The sequence below is a fragment of the Thamnophis sirtalis genome, unplaced genomic scaffold (assembly GCF_051295495.1).
Source record: "Thamnophis sirtalis isolate CommonGarterSnake01/CBP01778 unplaced genomic scaffold, rThaSir2_p1.2 scaffold_3, whole genome shotgun sequence".
In the NCBI taxonomy this organism is placed as follows: Eukaryota; Metazoa; Chordata; class Lepidosauria; order Squamata; family Natricidae; genus Thamnophis; species Thamnophis sirtalis.
The window spans coordinates 113,537,974-113,555,934 of NW_028261383.1; the positions used below are offsets into that span (position 1 = coordinate 113,537,974).

At 38.3% G+C, this 17,961-nt stretch overlaps 1 protein-coding gene across 2 annotated transcripts in view; it reads right to left on the reverse strand.

Annotated features, from left to right (window-relative positions):
* Positions 1-11,827, reverse strand: part of GIPC1 (GIPC PDZ domain containing family member 1) — a 32,636-nt gene extending 20,809 nt beyond the window's left edge. The window contains exons 1-3 of one of the 2 annotated variants that reach the window (XM_014069066.2): positions 11,693-11,827; positions 2,712-3,034; positions 2,251-2,436 (exon numbers count right to left, since the gene is read on the reverse strand). In XM_014069066.2, coding sequence (XP_013924541.1) covers positions 2,251-2,436; positions 2,712-2,984 — 459 coding nt within the window. In that variant the 5' untranslated portion in view covers positions 2,985-3,034; positions 11,693-11,827. Of the gene's footprint in view, positions 1-2,250; positions 2,437-2,711; positions 3,035-8,816; positions 8,905-11,692 lie in introns of those variants that run through there. The other variant, XM_087709738.1, reaches the window with a different exon arrangement.
* Between the last annotated feature and the right edge of the window lie 6,134 nt (positions 11,828-17,961).

Here is a 17,961-nt window from a genome sequence, read left to right on the forward strand (position 1 = left end):
TTATGCCCTTAGACACAGTCTTGGGAAAAAAACCAGATCTGTTGAATGAGATGAACGTATATTAATCCCAGGAATGCATGGCAGCAGATCTGCTAAAGCTATGTTTTTCTTGCTATCCGGTAAAGCAGGATAGTATCATTCCTCTACAAACTAGAAGTGAATGAGAAGACTGTCCTTATTCTGTTTATATATTTACTGCATGTATCAGTACATCATAATATATTTTTGTGGATTAAGCATATGAAGTCAATGAAAATAATTCCTGTCATTCGAAACTCATCAGAAAGTAGAATTACCTGAAAAGAAGTAGAAAAAGGAGAGAAAGACTTAAACCAGACTAAATAGAGCTTCACTGCAGCTGATGCATAACAAATAGGAAATATTAATTTAAAGGGATTATTTGTCAGAGCTGGTTTTGGTAACAGTCAAATCTAGAAATACTTATTTTAAGAAGTAACACTACAAAAACTGATACTGAATAGAGCACAGAATTACAATACAGAGTCACTTTCTGTAGGATCAAAATACTGAAAAATACACGGCAAAGTGCAGCAATTCTTTACGGATTTCATAGGAGGTACCACAATAACTTTGACTGTGAAGACCTTCCTTTTCTGTCCGAAGATAGCAAGTTGGTTTCCTTGCTACTCACTTCTTATTACTGTATTAAAGATTATGTTAAACTGAGGAAAATTCATAGCTCTGTTTAATATTAATCACAGCCCATAATTTATTTTTTAGCATAAACTAGAATAGCTAAGGTCTGTGTCCAACCTAACATGAAATCCATTGTTAAAGTCCTATCTAGGATATAATGGGGGTTGACCTCCCTGTATTTTTGTATAGCAAGAAGGAAATTATGTTCAGAATGTGCATTATAAAATTGTGCTCTTGCGTGTGCCCCCTCTCCTTCCCCCCCAAAAGAAAAGAAAATCAGCAAGGCTCCAAACAGAATTAAGGTTTTAGCAAGCAAACTTCCTTGAAGGCATGTCATAGCCCTATGACAGCTATTCAGGAAATGGTGGGGGATCTTTGTTCTAGCAAAAGCTGCCGAGTCTCAAAGGCCATCTGCCAGGAACTTCATGCTGATGGTGGGCAAGATCAGAATCCAAAATGGATATGGAGTCATCCCTTTCCTTTCTTTTATTTGTAGTGGAACACCCGCCTCCCTCCCATGGTGGTAGAAAACTATTGTTCCTGCAAAATGTTTACACTGAGCTATTTTCACAGGGTTAATGCCACCTAGTTCCAATATATGAACATGTATGCAGAATCTGACAATCACACAAAATCACAGGATTTTTTTCCCTCTGAGAATGGAAAAAGATACATTTATTCTTCATAGTTGTTTTGATTTTCATAATAAAAATGTAATAAGAGAAGGGCAAAAAGAATTAATGGGGTCTGGCTTTGCATCCCACTGGGCCATTCATCTTAATTATCACAACCCTATAAGTAACTTTTATTGGCTGAGCATCCTGTGAGCCTGCATAACAGATATATCTACAGTTATCTTCTGGCATCTATCAAAATTATAGATAATCCTTTCTTTTTTTTAAAAAAGGATACTTGTTGCTCTCACAGTTATGCTCATAAGGTCAAATATACAACTCAGTTTTTTATGCCAAGCAAACCATGTTTTGGAAATCTAATCTTCAGTCTATTTTCTCCATAAATAGAACAAAAATCCATCTCATTTTATAAATCTATTACACCATACCAAGTGTAATCCCCATTATATTCTATGTTTAATATTTTTTCCCTTAAACTAAACAAACCCACACTTTTCAGCCCAGTATTTCACAAGTTGATAGCATTCAGGAATGGCCATTTGGAATTCTGGAATGAAGAACACAAATATCCCAAAGGCCACAAGATTGAAGAAGCTGCTTTAACCTTTTAAAATCCACTTATCTCTGTTTAACATTGTAAAAAAAAAATAGGAGCTGATAATTTCACATGCCTTCAGCAAATACATCATCTATGAAAGGCCTTGTTATGGAATCACATCATTTTTGACTCACTTTGGGGGGATTTTTCTCAGAAAAATGAACAAGAAGGGGAAACAAAGATAAGATTGGATTTCTAGGTGCCACCAAAATATAAACATTTGAAGACCTTTGTTTTTCAGAACTGATAGTTTTTGGAGGACAGAGCAAAAAAAAAACCCAAAACAAACCCAGAATCCTACCACCCCAAAGAGCAAAGCAATAATACATCAGGAGACTATATGTGGCCATTCAAAGATACCTTGATGAAAGCATAGCCAGCACCATTGTCTGTAATAGTCAGGCCCAGGGCCTCCTCAGATTTGAATACTTCCACTTCTTTCCTCTGGCCCTTTGTGTGGGCAAAGATAAAGTCTTCCAGGCCAATTTGACCACCCAATAATTTGTCCATGTCCACTTTGTGGGTATTTAAAGTGCAGAACATCACCTAGAAGGATATTAAGGAAGTACAATAAGAATCTGGTATCGTTTGAGACAATGAGGGTACAGGAGATAGCTGTTCCCTCAATCCCAGCAATAAAGGGCTAGGAGACCTTTGATCACCAACAATCATCTAGATTCCAAAATGTGTATCTAGATATAAGCAGATATATTAACACCTCAGTTCACCCAAAATATTTCCCCACACATCTGGTCTTATATAAAATCTACCACACATGCAATGAGCCTACAGTAACCAGGTAATATAAAAGATGTGCTTACCTCAGTTGAGGCTATATTAAAGGCCTCTGCAATTTTGTTGTACAGTTCCTTGACATTAGTAAAGCCTTCGATCCGACCAGTGGGACTTCCATGGGCTAGCTGAGTGTGGAACACAAGTCGAGGACGGAGGCTGGCCGGTGGAGGGGGGAGTCCAGGCTGAAGTGCTGCCATGCCACCCACCCCCATCCCACCCAGGCTACTACGGATGGGCTCAGCTTCCTCATTTTCCACCAAAGGGGGGGCTTTCTTCCGGCGGCCTAGTCCAAGTGGCATGAGGGAAATGCGTCCAGCCGCTAGCAAGAACAAGCTACCAAGATATGGACCTAAATAAGGTATAGGTAAGATTGATTACAGTCAGTATTTTTTTTAAAAAAAGTTATCACTTTAGTATATTAAAATTAAATAAATAAATTTAAATTTATTTATTTAAAGGCTTTTAAACCTTTAAAATTTAATATGTAAAGCCATATATCTCACATACATGACTGGATGGCTTACAGCTATTATAATTATAACCAAAAACAATAAAAAATACAAAGAAAAAATACAGCCATGGTAAAACCATTAAAATCAGTACAATAAGCAGCTAAGGTACAAAACATTCCATAGTAGATGACTAGGCTGAGCCTGAGGGAGGGATACAATGTGCCATCAGTCTTGTCCCTTTGTGCCCACAAGAGATCTAACTCCAGCCCACCTTAAATTCTGTTGACTCTTAACTACTGCCAATTTGCTTTGAGTGTTAGTAGTTCGGGTTCTTGTAGAGCGCATTGTACTTCCTGGACATGTGACTTCCTGTGCTTGACACATTAACAGTATTCAACACAACCATCAAACAGGGCCCCACACCACTCTATCTCCAAACACAATGTCTTTGTGGCCTTTAAAAAGACCAGTAGGATCAGGCTAATCTAATCTCTGGGGAGTAATGTTTCAAGATGAGTATCATGACAGAAAAGGCACTCCTCCTGGGCACCATCAGATGACATTCCTTTATAGCCAGGACCCAGTGTATGCCTCTTCTGTCAGATCTATTGGGACAGGTAGATATATCTGGTGAGAAGTGCTTCCATAAATAACCCAGTCCTATGCCATGTAGGGCTTTATAGGTCAATTCCAGCACTCTGAATTGCACCTGTATTGCAACCAATAGCTTGCACAACCGAGGTGTAATGTGGGCTAAACAAGGAGCACACATAATCACTCACACACCAACTGCAGCTTCCAGATGCTCTTCAAGGGCAGCTCTTATGTAGGGAGTATTAGAGTAATCCATTCAGGAGTTGACCTAAGCATTAGTGATCAACAATAGAAATGGTTCAGGAATGGCACAATTGGTGCACAACACAAAGTTGCACAAAAGCTCTCTTGGCTGTGACTTCCACATGCTCCTGGAATGAGTCGTGAATCCAGATGGACTCCCAGATTACGCAAAGTGTCTACTTGGGACTGTGACACCCCTTCAAAACAAGGGATGATAAATCCCAGGAATCAAATGGTCCTAAATGATAAAGTCACTTAATCTTGGACAGGATTGAACTGGATCATGTTGTTCGGCATCCAAACCCACACGTATTCTAGACATTAAGACAGAAAATTTAATTCAACAGGTGTGGAGATGGATAGCTGGGTATCATCAGCATACTATATTTATTTATATTTATTTTAATATTGTTTCTAGGATACTTTTTGCAACTTGAGTCAGGAAGGCAGAAAGTTGAACATGAAGAACTTGAAGACTTATATTATTATCAGGTAAGGCCAAGTATATTCACAGGTGATCCATGCAACAGATGCGCATGTTAATTCACAACAAAATTTTACCAGTGAATGTTCCAGAAGGGAGGACATAATCAACCTGAGAAAAGAATTAATATTTCTTCAATTCTTCTTCGGAAGCTTCTCCTCATGATCAATGAAAACTATTCTTGCAAAAAAATAACATATAATTGGTCACAGAATTAATTGTTTTCTATGATATATGGAACTTATAAATTCATCCTGGTGCCCAGTGGACATATATCCAAAAACGTCTTCCCAAAAGGAAACTCAGTGGGGAAACTAGCAGGAAGTTAGAAATCCTTAATTACAACATATGAATGAAACTCATAGGAAGGAGTTCTCAGAATGATATATAATGGTAGGTAGGTCAGAGTCTTTATTACCCTACACAGCATCTTCTGTGACTAGCAGTAGCCCTCTAGGGTTTGAGGCAAAGAAATCCCACTATTTGCTGAGCCTTTTTATTGGCATTTCCTGGAGTTTAATCTGGGACTTGTTACATATAACACATTTATTTTCCTGTGAATTACAGTTCCTCCTTTAGATAATCACAAGATAATTTGCCTGCTTCTTGTAGCCTGGACTGGTTCCCACATGAATGCTGATCACTTAATAACATCTAGCAATCATTCTCATGCAGGAATAGACCAGCCTGGGCCTAGTGCCATAAAGCATGAGAAAGGAAAGTCTTCCCCTCACTGTCAAAGGTGACATTTTCTTAAGTGAGGGATGTCAAGACAGTTGTGGGAGTGTCCACATTTTTTCACTTTCTTATTCATACATATATTGTGCAATTCACACCCTATTGTTTTTCTATCTATAACAAATGAAATCTTTTTCAATAGTCCATTCACACATTCAGTTTCTAGCTACCATGAACAATCAAATACAACCCCAAAGTGATATACCTGAACTAAGATATTGACTGCATCTTGTTACATGTAAAATTTATTTTCTATAGTCACCCATCTCAAACCAGTGACTCTGAGAAGAAAATAAGATAATAGACTGAAAGTAGAGACTTATACTGATGCACTAATATCTTTATCTCCTCCTGCACCACCACACAGGATCCTTAGAACAACGTGGAAAAAATTCAACAGACTGGCATGCAGAACTCTATTTTCACTCTTAAGTAACTTAAGAGTAAATTTTATACTCGCTATATAAGAAGCCACTATTTGAATCTTATATTTAATATTAGTCTGTGTTCTAAACCGTGTACATTTACATACATCCGTAGCCATCACATTTTCTATAGTAATCAATATTATAAAAAAGCAAAGGAAAGGAATAGCAATTGAAAGACATGAGATAAAAGGGAACTATAGCTCAATCTCGTTCATGCCAAGGTCAATTGCTAATGCCACATAACTTTTTACTGTTGCTTCTATCATGTCCATACATACAATAGATCACCTTTTATTCTTTAAAATTGCCAACACTCCCCCTAGATATAGCACTTCTTTTTTCATATATTTTCTTTGTAACCCAGTGCTATTCAATCTCTGTATGAATACTTCAAAGCACTTCTTCTTTTTTAGTCATCCACTTGTGTATTCAGTCCACATTCATTCTTTCATCCCTCATTCATTCTTGACCTCATCTCTTCTAAATTTACACACATTCCGCCCAGCATTCAGTTTAGTAATGCTGAATGTTTCTTCTGAATACCCAACTTCCACTTCTACACAGTAAAGTGATCAAGAGCACATTCCCAGAGACAGACACTTTTCTTCCCTGACAAGCATTCATTCCTCACAACAGATCACATACTTCCACGATCTTACTGCCAGTATTTGCACGTCTTACACAGGGCACACAAATTAATCTACGGTATTCGTTTTAGTTTTACCGTTTATGTATCACTTGCATTTATTCACTCAGTCTTTCTTTGAGACACGATTACCTTGATTTCAATATATTGATTTTCAGGTGTATATTTCTATTCCTCATTGGAACTTTTAAGATGACAATTGATGCAAGTAACTTGAGTTCTCAGCCAAAACTTTTCTTTTGCATATAAAAGTCCTGCTCATTCAGGCCCCTCAGACAGGGTTCGCAATTTGGGAGTCCTCCTGGACCCACAGCTGACTTTTGAACACCACCTGTCGGCTGTGACCAGGGGGGCATTTGCCCAGGTTCGCCTGGTGCACCAGTTGCGTCCCTACCTGAATCGGGAGGCTCTCACAACAGTCACTCGCGCCCTTGTGACCTCTAGACTGGACTACTGCAACGTGCTCTACATGGGGCAGCCCTTGAAGAGCATTCGGCAACTCGAGCTTGTCCAGAATGCAGCCGCGCGAGCGATCGTGGGTGCACCTCGGTTCACCCACGTAACACCTATCCTCCGCGAGCTGCACTGGCTGCCTATTGGTCTCCGGATACGCTTCAAGGCGCTAGTCATCACTTATAAAGCCCTTCATGGTATTGGACCTGGGTACTTGAGAGACCGCCTGCTGCCAATTACCTCCACTAGACCGATTAGATCCCACAGATTAGGCCTCCTCCGAATTCCATCCGCCGGCCAGTGTCAACTGGCAACTACCCGGAGGAGAGCCTTCTCTGTGGCTGCTCCGACCCTTTGGAACGAACTCCCCGTGGAGATTCGAACCCTCACCACCCTCCAGGCCTTCCGCAAAGCCCTTAAAACCTGGCTGTTCCAACAGGCCTGGGGCTAAAGAATTGTTGCCCCCGTCTCGAATGGTATGACTGTTGTGTGTTTTAAATTATGTATTGTTTTGTGTCGTTTTAATTTTTTGTTTGTATCCCCCTTCCCTGGTTTGAGTTGTGAGCCGCCCTGAGTCCCCTTCGGGGGGAAAAGGGCGGCATATAAATAAAATAAACATTCACATTCAAACAACATTCACAGCCTCAACCAGCACCCCTCTCATATCATCATAAACTTTCCTTAAAGGCTTATCCATTAATGCATTAAATAGTCAAGACAGCTTCCCATAGCTGTTTTACCCTCTGTAAATCTTTTCTTAAGACTTTTAGAGCATTCCTTTTAATTTCATTATCATTCTCATAAATACAAATTTCTAAAACATGTTTTCCAGGATTTCCTGATTTCAGGGGATTCCTTTAATGATGCTTTACAAAAATTCCTAAGGAATAATTGAGGACCCCAGAATTCTTCCCTTTAGTTGAGAAAAGACTAACTAAAAAACCCCATAAGATAGCTCGTAAGTAAATACCATCAGATATAATAAACCAATGTTTAAAACAATGTCAGAGACAGACAAAGTTTTGTGTTGGCAGTTGTAAATAGAAAACAAATTATATGTTAGTATACTGTAGAATCAAAGTCAACCATAATAGAGGCAAACCACATCTTTGTTCCAAATATATGACTCCTTCCTTAAAAGGCGGTTACTGTTGTTGAGAAATTACCAGGACACAAGAACCAGCACAGCTGCAAGCTTTGTGCTCCCCAATAGTGAGAATTGCAAGTGCCACAGTAGACTCCATTTCAGGGGAAAACTTCCAATCTCTCTATTTTCGGATCAGGGTGGAGAACACCTTTGCAAGTTGATTCAAAGCAGAGAAACTGGCTTCAGGGAGTTCCTTACAGGGTGGGACAGCAAGGAAACATAGCCAAACTATGCTCCACATAAACAACTTGGCCAAGTTACAAGGCACAGTCTAAGCACTGCCTTTTTACCCAAAAATAACACCACCACTATCCAATAAATTTTGGTCTCATTTCATATTGCATGTTCCACTATAACACATCCAACCATTTTTGGTCCTAGATATAGTTATGGTATTTTGTATTTACAGCCTTCTTGGCTGCTTTCTTAAACTCAGGCACACAAACCAAATTCTTATCTTAAGCCCATTTTATTCAAGATCCTCTCCCCAAATTTAGATCTCTGCTTCCATTTCTAAAAAAAACTGTTCATAATAACATCCATCCTCTGAAATGAATCCAACAGAACTATAGTAATTTATGCATTTTTAAATTAACTCTAAATACTTTCTTCTTGTCACGTTTTCAAAATGCTGAATTAATTGGTGAAGACAGCAGACATAGAGTGTTGACATATCCCCCCCATAATGCAGACATTAACGCTTCCAGCCTTCAACTTCTATACAGCAGTCCTGAATTTCAAGATTTGGGCTGCCTGAAGCAGATGCAATTTTGAGAAATCAAAGAAATCAAAGAAATCAAGAACTTCTTGTAAAGCTGTTCATTCAGACTTGTTGACATTCCATAGTGAATTAGGATAAGCACTCAAATTCTAAATTCTGAATAAATTAGAGCCTCAAATAGATCCATCTGGCAAATACTCTGTGCTGAAATAGGAATTACCTTACCTATATTAACAACTGAAAGGATGTTTGCCAAGCTCCTGCTTAAAATCTGGAGTGGAGATGGCTGTGAGATCACAAGATAACATCCAACATCACTTTTTTTAAACAGCTAATGCATCTAGATATTAAGTAAAAATGTTATTTTCTTCTTAAAAACACTCTGCTTCAATATGCATTTCTCAACTCAATTTGATGTTAAAACATTCACCACTAGTCACAGATACCTTTGGTTTTTGTCTATCCCCAGCATTCTATTCCTGCATGCTTATCTACATGGAGACATCTCATTAAGTTCAAGAGCTTTCCTTCTAGGTTACGAATGCCTTTTAAGTTCTTGAATATATATTCCCTTTGAAATATGTTATTTTATTATGTTTATTTTAAAAACCTGGTAACTTTGCCAGCTGTTGTGACCAATATTACTACTAACATTTAGATTTTATAAACAAGGTGACTCCTTTAGGACTTAATATTTTAATTAATCCTCAAGGAATAAAGAGAAATAACTGAGCTTAGTAAAACTGCATCAATATAAATGCACATTAATAAACACAAAATAGAGAAACTACCATTTCTTATTAATATGCAGGAATCATAAATATGCAATTAATATCAGGAGCAATATATTATTATAAAAATTAACTTCTGTGTATTAAGAACAAAATCAAAGAATAGTAATATTTTAAACTATTTAGGCAGAATATTGAAGGAAATACAATTTTTTTCTTTATTATATTCAGTCTCTTCTATATAATATATATAATTACCATTCAACTCCTTATCAGCAGAGCTGCAACCTAGTTAGCCTTGTTATTCTCTCTAATGCGATAAGAACATTATGGCTGTGACTTTATCCTAAGTCATTAAAGCATATGTGAGCAAAGGTCTTAGCTATGCCAACATATTATACTGCAAAGTAGGAAATAAACCTTTCAGGATTTCAACTATTTTTATTTTACTTAAAAACAAATATTAAAAATGATGGCTAAATCTCAACTGAGCTCATGCTAAATTGTTGCCCCATGAATTATCAGAGAAAAGATAACACACAATATCCCTTGCTAGAGTAACTATACTTTTTTGACTCGGGGACTAAGGGCGAATGATCTCCTCATGAGAAGCAAATAGACATTGCATGGGAAAATACAGAAAAGATGGGCTACCTTGTACACACTTGCATTATAGCATATAATATATGCTATAAAGACTCACATTTATTAGAATGTTATTAATATCATACAGATACAACTTTGATAAATATTCTGCTGACTTCAAAGTCTTGAAAATCTCAAAGAATTTGGAATGATGACAAATAGAAAAGAACATTAAAGATATAGTTAAAAACTGATGACAGGAGAAGGCAAGAAAAAAAAAGAAGCACTTGGCAGAATGCTACCAAGGTTACCCCATAACTACTGGAAGCCTTATCAAATCTTGGAAATCTTCCAGAAATAATTTTAGATATTTGCATGATTTTCTGGCAAACAGATAATGAACTTGGTATTTAAAAGATAAGTGATTGTTCAAGATGTAGAAGGCCAATCCTTTTATATTCAATTGTTAGTTTCCATTTATTCATGCATTTATTTGCTTACTAAGACTTACATCCTGCTCCAGTCAGAAATGATTCTGAGACACCAACATATCCCTCTACAGTCTACAGGCAGAATTTAAAAACATGAAATCACAAGAATCAATCACCAAGAATCCCCAGCTAATGTGTAGTTTTGGCTACAGGTTGCATATGACAACCATTAGGTTGATGCAAGATACTGGCCAAATGATACCTATGAAAATCTGAAGTCACAACTATGTGGCTATTACCTTACCTAAATAAATATTAACTCCCCTTAGCATACATCTGAAATAAAATGTAAAATAAAAACATGGATTATACTGATCAATGGCTACTAGGTTATATGCCTTATTCAAGTTCCTGAAACATCATTATAAGAAAGAGGGAATCCTTATTATGATCAGCAAGCATCACTTTACAAATCCAATCAGAATTCAGTGAAAGAAGGATAACCCATAAATAAGAGAAATGGAAATTTCCAATGGTTTGGAAAGCTGTGAGAAAAACTAACCCAAATCATACAAAGTTCGTTTCTGTTCACAGTTTCTTAGGAAAGACAGGAAAGTCGGTTTCCTCTGCTAGTCAGCGTTTGGGTGTAGCTACCAAGTTACCTCTATACTTACACCACAATTAAAGGAAAACGAAGGTCAATCATAAAGCTAATCCTCCCATCAATGAGAACAGAGAGGTTTCTTGCCAGTACATTCTTCTACCTCACAAGTATGAGGAACAGCAAAAGCTGAACAGACCCATTCCCTACCTTTAAAGAAGCCACTAATTAAGATTCCCCCCCTTTGATTTAATTTGATCCACTGCCTGTAATCCGAGGGCCATGACATCTGTTCAGAATTTACACCACCGACGCTCACTTTATTTTATCCATATCCATGACTTCCTCCCTCCCACCCACCCACCCACTTAAAAGTGTGAGAAAAAGAAACTTAAACGTGCAGGAAAAACGACACAATCTACAACTTCCATTCAGTGGATCTCTGATTCCTGGTTCTCTCGCCTCAACCCATAGCTGCCCCAACAAGATTTGCTGGCGGGCAAATTGCACCTCATCGGATTGTGTATCCAAGCAACCCCGGCCGGGTTTTCGACATGTGCAAACACGCAGGAAGCTTGCTTGGGGCGGGGGGGGGGGGAGATAGGGAGGTTAGGGAAAGAGCAAAGGATGCTCGGACGCCCGGTTCCTTCTCCCGGCTTTTGGCCCCACCAAAGCCTCCTTTCGTGCCTCGAAGCCCCTCCCGCTCCCGAAGTTCTCCGTGAAACCATCCGCCTCCCTTCCCTTTTTTCTTACCCCCCGTCCGTTTCTTCTCCGGGCCCGTCCCTCAGCCGAACTACAGCCCGACACCGCCTGCCTGTCCCTCAAGAGAGGGCGGGATTTAAAACATCTCCTCTCAACCAATTGAGCAGCACATCGCTTTTTTCCTGGCTAATCACCGAGCTTGCTCTCTTGAGCCGGAACATTCCTGGGTTTTATGGCAACTTCCCTCCTCCAGCCTCTTCCCTCCCCCTTCGTCAAGGTGCTGTGAATGGAGCGGATTAAGGCGTGGAGCGCAGAGCGGGATGTACCACCTTGGAAAAGGGGGCGGCGGAAAGTACTATCTGGGAAAACCAGAGGAGGCAATGTCTCGCCCTAGGGAAACATCATCACGACGTCCAGTGTGCTTGCGTAGCTTTCCGCTGGCCAATTCGGTGGCTAACAGCCACACAGAGCACTAATGACAAAGCAGAAGGGCGAGCCGGGGAAAACCAGGTAGCTAAAGGAGGACGCCTTGTCTGTACCTGGTCCTTATCGGGAGAGGGCTGTGGAGGAACAGGAAAGCGGCGCAAATGCAGCAATTTCATTTCACTTTCTGTAGGAGCCAGTTTGGGCCCGTGAAGCTGGTGTTTTTAGGATCTCTCATGACGCAGAACATAACATAACATAGGAAACATCACGCATTTCCCTCTTCTGTTTTTTTTTTAAATTAATACATAAGCCACCCCATCTACTAGATTGTGGACAGTTTACAAAATAACGAGAAAAATGATATAAAAACACAACAAACATAAACTGTCCAGGGAAAAAAACATCACTCTATATATAGAGATAGGTAGATAGATAGATAGATAGATAGATAGATAGATAGATAGATAGATAGATAGATAGATAGATAGATAAGATAGATGATAGATAATGTGTGTGTATACACACACACGTACATATACATTTATCACCCAGTTTAACTCAAGGTCTGAGGATGATCAAATATTTATAACCAGTTTTCTACATCTGTAAGGAGTTGGCCTTGAGCAGGGCTGTTATTACTGGGCAACTTTATTGAATCAAAGAGTGGAATAAGAATGCTTTAAATGAAGATATGCATATGAGTAATGGACAGAAAGAATAACATTGAGGAACAGGAGAAAGCAGCAACCAAGACAACAATCAGATATAAGAAATCTGAGTCCTAGGCAGGAATGTACTGTACTGTAATTTGAGAAAGCACCTGGGAGATGTCTCTCCCAAGTTCATATTAAGATATTGGGAGGAGAGGGGGGGAGGAAAGTATATTCAGAGTTGCAAGTTTCTATGTTCTAATCTTTTAAAACAAAATTAGTACTATCATGTATGTCTTTGGTTTTCTACTCTGGTCTACCTTGTAGAATGGACATATGTCAAGGTCTCATTTGGTACTAGATTTGGGAAGGCAAATGAAAAACCAGTGAAATCAATATACCTTTAGACATGCATAGGTGTAGGAGAAGGGATAGCAAAACCAGAGGGTGGAACGAAAAGGGAGATCAGTCTAGAATCGCTACATAGCCACAAGAGAACTAAGTCTAACTCCCCTTGAGTGCCATTGACATTTAGCTAACTCTAGGCAGGTGCCCAGTGTGAGTTGAGAAGATTCCTATGCATAGGCTTTTAGAAATGAATTCGTTTAACTGAACCTTCATGATGGACCTGGTCAATTGCACCTGAAAATAGGATGGACTTGCAAGCATAGGAACATTATCCTGGAAATAGGTTCCTTAACAATACATAGTTTTTATGAAGTTTCTATTCCCCCCCCCCCCCCAAGAATTTCAAGATATACTGGGCATATCTCAGCCTCTTTTCTTAAATTTGTATTTGATAAACCAGGTTAGGTTGAAGAGTGAAATTGATTTGACAGCAACATTGGTTCATTTGGCTAGCTAGATGGCGTTTGTTCCAAAGTAACTACATGAGCTTTGCTCTTATTTTTATTCCATTATGGAGGTTCTTGATTAACAACCATCTGTACAGCAATCCTCAAGGTGGTGACGGCACTGAATAAATGATACCTCTGGTCCTTCAAGTTGCAGTTGTTGCAGTACCACTGCACTCATGTGATTGCAATTTGTGCACTTGACAACCAGGTTTCACTTACAATACTTGCTGCATCCTATGGTCAGGCGGTCATCATTTGCAACTTTCTCTGCTGGCATCCTAAAAGCAAAGTCAATGAGGAAGCCAGCTGGGAAGATCACAAGTCACTCTTATAAATTGCTCTTGCCATATTTTCTCCTAAAGCGCTCACTATAGAATATGAGATCACAGCACCCCTTCCACACTCTGCCTCACTGAGCTTACACTGCAGCACCCTTTCTCTTGCCCTGGTTTGATGCTGCAGCATCTCCTTCACCACCTGTCTGGACTTGGGCTGCAGCATCTCCTCTTCCCTTTGTGGTTGTATGTTATGGATACTTAGAGACATTTTCTTACATTATTGTGGGGCTTCTAAATGGAACTCATTCTTCCCATATAATGCATCCTGTGCTATATAATCCAAAGCATAATAGAGCCATCTCCATTCTTAAATGTCGGCAAGGTAATTTTTATTCAAATATTTTATTTCTTTTTCTCCAAAAGTATCTTGGTGATTGCCACTTACAATTTAACTTGTTTCCTTGGTGCAAAGGATGTTGATCCAAAATGTTTCAAGCTTGATTTTTAAAATATATATACCATATTTTCGGACTATAAGATGCACTGGTGCATAAGACGCACCAAGATTTCAAGAGGTAAGAAAAAAAAGTTTTTGCCTTCCCACAGCTCCCAGTAGCAGTCTGCAGGCTTCAGCAGAGCTGGGAATAAGGGAAAAAAGCCTGTTTTTTTCTAAAAATGCCCGACTTTTCACCAATTTTTCGCAAAAACAGGTATTTTTGCTTTGGCCCAGACCTGCTGAAGCCTGCAGAGTGCTGCTGGGGGCTAAGGCAAAGCAAAAAAAGCCTCAGTTTTTACGAAAAATGGGATGCAGGGGTGGGGCTTCGGGAGGCCAAAAATGGCTGTATTCAGTATATAAGACGCACCAACATTTCCACACACTTTTAGGGGGAATAATGGTGCGTCTTAAACTCTGAAAAATACAGTACTTTAGTTTTCTTACAATTGTCCCACAGATCGTAAGTGTATAAGCAACCATGTGCTGGGGACATGTGGATAACTATTACTCTTCAGGTAAATGTGTAAATAGGTCATTTCCAGTGATCTGTGGGCTCTGTTTCATAGATCTGACCATTTGCAGGTCTAGCACAAATGTGCTTTGATCTTTAAGTTTTCAAATAAAATAAATAAAGCAAGATTTAACATGACTACGGGAAATGTTTGGAAGCTGTTATTTCAAGCAAAGGAAATGCTTCAAAAAATCTGTTAGAGGATGTCCAAATCTTTGCATCTGCCATATTCTGTTTTTGAATCTGTAAACAATGGCATGTCAATATGTATGCATTAAAATTTGCATAAGTATGTCATGAACAATTTTGTACCATGTAAGGATTATTCCTAATTTAGTTTACTTTGAGGTCAATTGAAACACACCATTTGATTGAGTGCCTAAATATTCATATTCAGTTGTATGAAGAAATTCATGAAAATTAGAATATCGCTAATGGGGAAAATACACATCTAGACATCTATATTGCTATAGTTCATGTAGTAGGTTACATTTTGGAATATTCCTTGCCTTTCAACTGTATAGACTTGATTTTATACCAACTTGTAGTCCTGAACGTACAACCATATATTTAGTGACTGTTCAAAGTTATAATAATATTGAAAAAATGCCTTATGATCATTTTTCACTTATGACCTTTGCAGCATCTTCATGGTCATGTGATCAAAATTTGGGGCAATTGGCATCTATTTATGACAGTTGCACTGTCCCAGGATCACATGATCACCATTTGTAATCTTCCCAGCAGACGTGACATGCAGCTAATGGGGAAATCCAAATTCGCTTAATGACCTCATGATAGTAATAGTAATTAAGACTTATATATTGCTTCATAGTGCTTTACAGTGATCTATAGTCAGTATATTGCCCCCAACAAACTGGGTCCTCATTCTACTGATCTCTGGAGAATGGAAGGCTAAGTCACTTAACAACTGCAATGATTCACTTAACTCTAGCAAAAAGGTCATAAAATGAGGCAAAACTCACTTAACTGCCTTGCTTGGCAATAGACATTTTGGGCTCAATTGTGGTCTTACGTCGAGGACTATGTATAATATTAAACCTTGATAATTAATGCCTATTGCTGCATTCATTTCCATGAGTAAGCCAAGGGCATTGAGTCGTTTTACTGCATCATAACATAGCAAACATTTACTTAGCTTTGCAAGTACAAAAAGAATCACAATATAAAAATACAAGTTTATACCTAAAAGTGAATATCAGAAAACTAATATTTTAAATAATATTTAGATGCTTAAAAGCTTGGGAAAATGAAATTTTTGAATAGGCCTGAAATGCCAGTAAGTCTCTCTACAGGGCCAAAAACAACTTGTACTATTGAAAAGCTCACTCTAGTAGCCATTTTTAAAAACTTGATAGATGAACTGAGATTTCAGATGATTTCAGTAGCCAACCAGAGAAACATATAGTGACCATTAACCTGATATCCAGGAAATTTAAGATTCTAAAGGCTAATATTAGGACTTTGAATTGGGCAGGATGTTTTGGCCAGTAACTAATGATAGCCTTAACTTCTTCTGAGATTGTTCAGGATGCAGAACAATAAATTGCACATATACTGTACTAGAAATGAGTTAGAGTTAGCTTAATAACTCGTTGGAACCTGTTATTTTATACAGCTTTGATTTCAGATATTTAATTCTACTTAAGTCTTTTATCCCTTTTTCATTGGGATTGCTTCCTGTAATGACAACTCACATGCAAAGTATTTTTTAGGCATAGCTGTCACGTATGGTCATTGTACATACAGTAAAATCAACAGCGTAATTCAGATACTTCAGCTTCTGTATGTGCATACCATATGCATTCGACATAAAAACAAGTCTGTACCCGTAGTTGAAATGTATGTTCTTAACACCACCGTTTACAAGTATATTTCTTTGGCATGGCCAAAATAATTTACTTAAGCTTTTAAATGCTCTTGTACAAATTCTTTTTGTCTATATACTCTTTCCAGTTTATGAAGCAGTAATATGCATGTATACATCCCCATCAATCTAAGCCTCAAAAACTCTGAACCAGATTTAGCACAAGCTTCAAGTTCTTTGACAATTATACCCTAAATACCAGTTAGTGTAAAATAATAGCTAGGAAAAATTCCTTACTGTAGCTCAGTTTTTAATCTAAACAAAAGCTATTGGGCAAGGTACTATAGTGGCCTTTAAAAAATTAACAATTAGACTAGGTTTATACTTTGAGAGACCACCAGGAAACCATATGGCTGTAAGCTAGACCAAAAAAAAAAAAAAAAAAAAAAAACAGATGTTAGTGGCAAATCATTTCCCTGATGTTAAGCAACTACATGATCCATGTGGTCACCTGGAGTCAAATTCAAATTGGACAGTTCAGTATCTCATTGAAGAGCCAGGCATGGCAGACTTTTGGGTAGGGCCTGTTTACAGGATGATATGTATCACTGAAATATTGTATGCCCACAAATAAACAGTTGACATATTTTAGATAAGTTGTTATAGGTAATTTAGGTTAACCACCCCCATTTAGTGATTAAAGCTATGATAGTGCTAAAAAAGTAACTTAATGGCTAGTCACACTTAGGACCATTTTAGTGTCCTGTGGTCAGATGATTGCCATTTGCATGCTTGGGGTTTAAAAAAAGTTGTATATTATATATCTACTTTATTTGTATCCTTTTATTGTTTTTACAAATAACTCAAGGCGGCAAACATATCCCAACATATCTTCTTCCTTCTATATTTCCCCACAACCACCATCCTGGGAGGGCAGTTGGGCCAAGAGACAGTGACTGGTCAAAAATCAGCTTTCATAGCTAAAGTGGGACAAAATGTCCCCCCTTTTTAGCCTTAACCACTAGACCAAACTGGCTATTGTTATATTATCAACAATAATATTATGGCCCACCCCAAGCTATGAGAAATGTATTTCATCACAAGTCTCCTCCACCCAGGTTCCATTGTACAAACTTAAATAGGATGTCATGCATACTGGCACTTCACCAACTTGATGAACTCACCAACTACTTGTATGATGAAGTATTGTTGCTGTGCATTCTACAGTTGGAAGACCAACATACCTTTGTTTATTAATTTTTCTCAGAGCAATA